The sequence below is a fragment of the Dreissena polymorpha genome, chromosome 3 (genome assembly GCF_020536995.1).
Source record: "Dreissena polymorpha isolate Duluth1 chromosome 3, UMN_Dpol_1.0, whole genome shotgun sequence".
NCBI classification, from domain to species: domain Eukaryota; kingdom Metazoa; phylum Mollusca; class Bivalvia; order Myida; family Dreissenidae; genus Dreissena; species Dreissena polymorpha.
Window position 1 is genome coordinate 5,330,690 of NC_068357.1, and position 4,997 is coordinate 5,335,686.

The window sequence follows — 4,997 nt, forward strand, 5'->3', positions numbered from 1 at the left end:
GGAACTATTGACAAATCAAGTCTGGTGAACTAGTCTGCATTTGCACATGTTCATAGTTAAATTGTTCATGAATCTTGAGGTTATTACATACATTATCGGTATCAAAGTTTCGTTTAAAAACCATCTGAAGCTGGTCATAACAGTCATTTTGTCGGCTCATTGCACGCTGTTAAATTTATAGGTGTTTAATGTGTGTGTGTGTGTGTGTGTGTGTGTGTGTGTGTGTGTGTGTGTGTGTGTGTGTGTGTGTGTGTGTGTGTGTGTGTGTGTGTGTGTGTGTGTGTGTGTGTGTGTATGTGTGTATGTGTGTGTGTGTGTGTGTGTGTGTGTGTGTGTGTGTGTGTGTGTGTGTGTGTGTGTGTGTGTGTTTAAATAAAAATGTAAACTCGTCGATATCGCCAGTTGGGCTTTATTCTTACCTTATAGACTGTGAAACAGTGTCATAATAATTTTTTGGCAACAAGAAGTGTCAACAAATTTCGAAAAAGATTCATACTCAGAATCGTTAAATAAAAGACTACCCGATGTTAACAAGATTTTTTTCCTAAAAACGTTTCATTGGTCGATGTAAGTATTGTATTTAGTGTCTGTATATTTGTTTAAATCTCTGAAAATCGGAAAAACGTTTAGGAATATGTCCATTCCATGCAGCTAGTGCTTGTTTGTAGTCATTATTCAAGATAACAAATCGAGCGCAAGACGTTTTGAAAATTGTATTTTAAATTGTGATAAACCGTTTTTCTGCCATATTGTTCACTGGCTATCTGTAATTCTGTTATGTATTAGATAACGTCAGAATAATACGCTGTCATAAATTCTGCGAATGGTCGAGTGTTTTTTAAGACTTTTCAAAACCGATAGTTAATATGTTTTAAATAAGAATATAAACGAACAACGTAAGATTACAATTATTTTAATAAGGTTTTACAAAAAAGAATAGCAGAATCACCAATAATTGTTAATCGACTAATATATATGTATTATGGTAGTAGCGCACATTTCTTAACAGTTACTGTGAAACATTTTGATTTCTTAACATTCTTTAGGCACAGTACACGGACAAACTAAAAGTAAAATTGAAAACAAAGTAAGAACATGTTACAAACTGTAGCCAAACTACTAGATAATGGAAATGGATTTTTAAAATTATCTTTTTATTCACGATTCCGAAGATAACAGATGCAATACAAAAAAAATCTGGTAAACAGCAGTGAAATCTTTCGCAGAAAAACATGATGTACACCTTTTATGCTACTTTAAAAGAAATGGGAATAAGAAAACATTTTTAAAAAGTGGTTAAAAGTGCTATAATGCTTTTTACATAAAGCAGTAAAATATTGTTTTTATGGAATTGGTCACAACCAAATAAGTTCTCCACTTATTTATAATGTATGTTCGATAGAAGGAGAATCGATACATCAAAACAAATATTAAAAAAATATGCATAAACATATATTTGAATAAAATGGTATAATAAACACAAGTAAATAAACCACTAATTTCTATGCGTTAAGATGCAAAAATATTACAAAGATACTACCGATCAACATAAATGAATCGTGAAACACTAAACTATGTCATATTGCGACTGTTTCCCTTGGAACAAAACCATAATAATATGATTATTTTCATGTCTAAACCATTAACATATTTGCCTTTAAGTAAATAGAAAAAACATAGAAACAGTAATTCAAGCATAAACACTATTCTAAACTAGTAAATGTATACGAGTTACATATCAATAATTAGATTTTAACGTATTTAAAATATAATGTTCAATAAATCAGTTCATTTCATGTTTAATATGCTTGTTGAAAGTGGACTTATCATCCTTAATAAGGGTAATGGTAGCCAGTGATGGTGTGGCGTGTCCAAACTGTGGTTGTAGAGCATGTACAGCATGTTCTCAGGCAGTAGAAGAAGAAGCGTCGGCAACAGTAGGTCCTGCAAACCGAATGATACGTCTTTGTCCACCGATGACAAGTGCTGTAGAGAGATCGCTTAGCAACACCAGCATTGGAAGAATCTGAAATTAGAAAAGTTTGTGGTTTCAATGAATGATATTATGTACCATTAGTTTCCACGCAGAAAATTGCACGTCAGCCACACATTCACATCAAAGCGCGACTTTGGAAGCGTGTCCCGCTTTTCAGCCTTATCAAAACTATTTAAAACGTTAATATATGTTTTCTTGATGGTGAATTCATGACATTTTTGTTAAATTACATTCCGCTGGTACTTGCACATACCAGGTGATGCATCGTTCCCAACCGCCTTGTTATTGCAGTCCGTTGGCACCAAACTAAGCACCTCCCTCCCCTTGCAAAAAGCTGCAATATTGTCTGGAATCGTGTCGATATCTGCCACGGGTACTTCATCAAAACACGTGCCATTGTCGGAGATCTTGTACAAAAATGATGTTGGATTTATGATCATGGCTTACTGATTTAATTTGGAATAAAATAAGTTTTTTTTTTAAATATAGGCATGTGTTGAGTGGAGTGTACTATAACTGTACGTTTCTTTTTGCTTTTATTTTATTAGCGTATGAGATGGGATGACCATTTGCTTTGCCTGTATTTGACCAGCATACAGCATATATAGGGCATACAGAAAGAGATACAGAAAGAAGCACAAGTTTGTATGTTACCTTACTTTTTCCTTAACACAAACAATTCAGTATATCAGTATTTTGTTTACCTTACTCATAAGGCACTTGTTTCTATCTGTCGGTTTTTGAACTTCGAAGCCCTGAAAAAATGAACAAAATATTTCAATAAGGAAATAAATTACATATCATAAGAAAAACGTGGTATTAAGATTACATTTGAAATTAAAAAACAACAACATGACATCAAATCAGCGCTACGCTGATAATGCTCAAAGAAAAAAAAATGTGGTTAATCACATTGTGATGAGACGTATGCGTGCATTATTTTCAAATAGAAATTCAAATTTGTAAAATCAAATTGATAAAGCATATTAATGGTGCAACATCATTTATCCGAAAGTATATGGCAAATCTCTTATGAGCATTCAAAACAGCTTGGAGGTACTTGTATCTAAATGAAACGTACCTCCTCGGTAAAAACTTCAATGGTGGCAAGCAGTTTTCCATTTGGTGCAACGACTTTAATCTGTTGCTCGTTTCCTAAATCTGTTGAAGTCGTGTTAAAATTTTCTGGCACGTCAGCAGGCTAAAATATATGTATGAAACATAGTTCCTTAAAATGGATTATAGTAAAAGTATTGAGAATATACAAGAAGACCGAATTTACACGGAACAAAGATTTGAATAAATTAAGCCTGTATAATATTGTATATTATTGAGCAACAAAACATTACTCTCCAAATGTTAATGAAGAGTGAAATACCGTATTATGTATTATTCAACTATAGCTTTAAGTAATTACACAAACATCTCATATAAAGCTGATGGTTAGGAAATTTTATGTAAGTACGTTTTATAACATGTAAAAAAATGATACATATTAATATCTTTATATATATATATATATTTATATATTTATATAAAAATATCAATATCAATATCAATATATATATATATATATATATATATATATATATATATATATATATATATATATATATATATATATATATTGATATTTTTATCAACCAATTTTGGTGTGTTCCTCTATTTGAACTTTATAAGAACAATTATAAATAAAATAAATGAACAATAATACTCAAAGTATTTAAGTTATCAAATTTGAAAACGTGGACAAGTGTTTGTCCGAATTCCTTACTGTAAACTTGGGACGCAATCAATTTGAAATAAACAAGCACTCACCTCATTGCTTAGTTGACAGGTCACATGACTGAGTGCAAGACACAGCACCACAATGGCCTTAATGTAGTGGTCCATTATTAAGCAATCTAGATGGTAGAGACAAGTGTTACTACCACATTGACAACATACATAGTTTATTCAGAAAGCTGTTTAGAAATATAGTATACATTTGTGGGTACTTTTTTCAAATAAAATATAAAATGCAAATGAAAATTATGAAAACAAATGTAAAGTGCTGACATCTCTAAAAGTTTATTATATGTATAAGCCTGACGTGTGTAGGTTGGCCATTCTTAACCAAGTGTAAATATCGAATGCTATAATTACACATGTATTGATGGCATCCAAATTTCATTTATCATGATTTTTCTAATAAAAAGTTTGTTTCTACGCCCGCTAAATATCTCAAAGGATGCAACTATTTATTATTACGGAGATAACTATTGTATTGAGTATTTATAAAACTGCAACACATTTAATATGCAACCATTTAATACATCCTTTTGAGCATGTGCTTAACTTATTTATCTAAGAAAATGACACAAACATACAACATACAAATCAATGCTAAATACGTGTTACACTGTTTATTCACGTGTAAAAGAATATTCAAAAATGCACACTGAAATCTTAAAAATGTTAAATAAAAATGACATACCTTCAAAATCCGAATAAAAAGCAGGACGTCTATTGATAATAGTTGATATAGTTTGTAGGATGCTCTGCGCGGAATCCTTCCTTTAGTATTAACGCAGTATTAGGCGTGAAAGAAGTATGGAGCCTTTTATACATATTCTCAAGGACATACGTAGCCAATTAGATCCGTCCAGGAAGAGAAAGTTGTGTATTTTTGTATAACTTCAACTTTTTCTTTCACCAAAAAACACATGAATTCGTCCAATGAAACATCGCATTTTATAAATGTTGCAATACATAAGAAGTAATTTCTTCCTGATCTGCTGCTAAATTTAAATTAAACCAAAAATAAGGTGACTTGTCTTTTTTGTTTCATTTTCAATGAACGAGCATCACTCGAGCATCATTCGCGTACCCGTTGTTTTGCATACCAACTAGCCTAGGCGGATATTTGAGAAGTGAACAAAGAGTCAAAAACGAACTAGGCGGATATTTGAGAAGTGAACAAAGAGTCAAAAACGAACAATCGCATTTTCCAAAAGAAAAT

General features: G+C 31.7%; 1 protein-coding gene across 2 annotated transcripts; it reads right to left on the reverse strand.

The window, feature by feature from the left end:
* Positions 1 to 897: 897 nt before the first annotated feature.
* Positions 898 to 4,767, reverse strand: LOC127872871 (uncharacterized). 2 transcript variants are annotated; one of them, XM_052416333.1, is made up of 6 exons: positions 4,473 to 4,706; positions 3,815 to 3,900; positions 3,078 to 3,197; positions 2,701 to 2,751; positions 2,250 to 2,403; positions 898 to 2,026 (listed from the first exon to the last, which is right to left on the reverse strand). In XM_052416333.1, the coding sequence occupies exons 2-6, from the start codon at positions 3,887 to 3,889 to the stop codon at positions 1,833 to 1,835; spliced, it is 594 nt and encodes a 197-aa protein (XP_052272293.1). In that variant the 5' UTR covers positions 3,890 to 3,900; positions 4,473 to 4,706; the 3' UTR covers positions 898 to 1,832. The 2 variants fall into 2 exon arrangements, with proteins under 2 accessions (XP_052272293.1, XP_052272294.1); XM_052416334.1 differs by lacking the exon at positions 2,250 to 2,403 and having other exon boundaries at positions 1,886 to 2,026; positions 4,473 to 4,767.
* Positions 4,768 to 4,997: the final 230 nt, after the last annotated feature.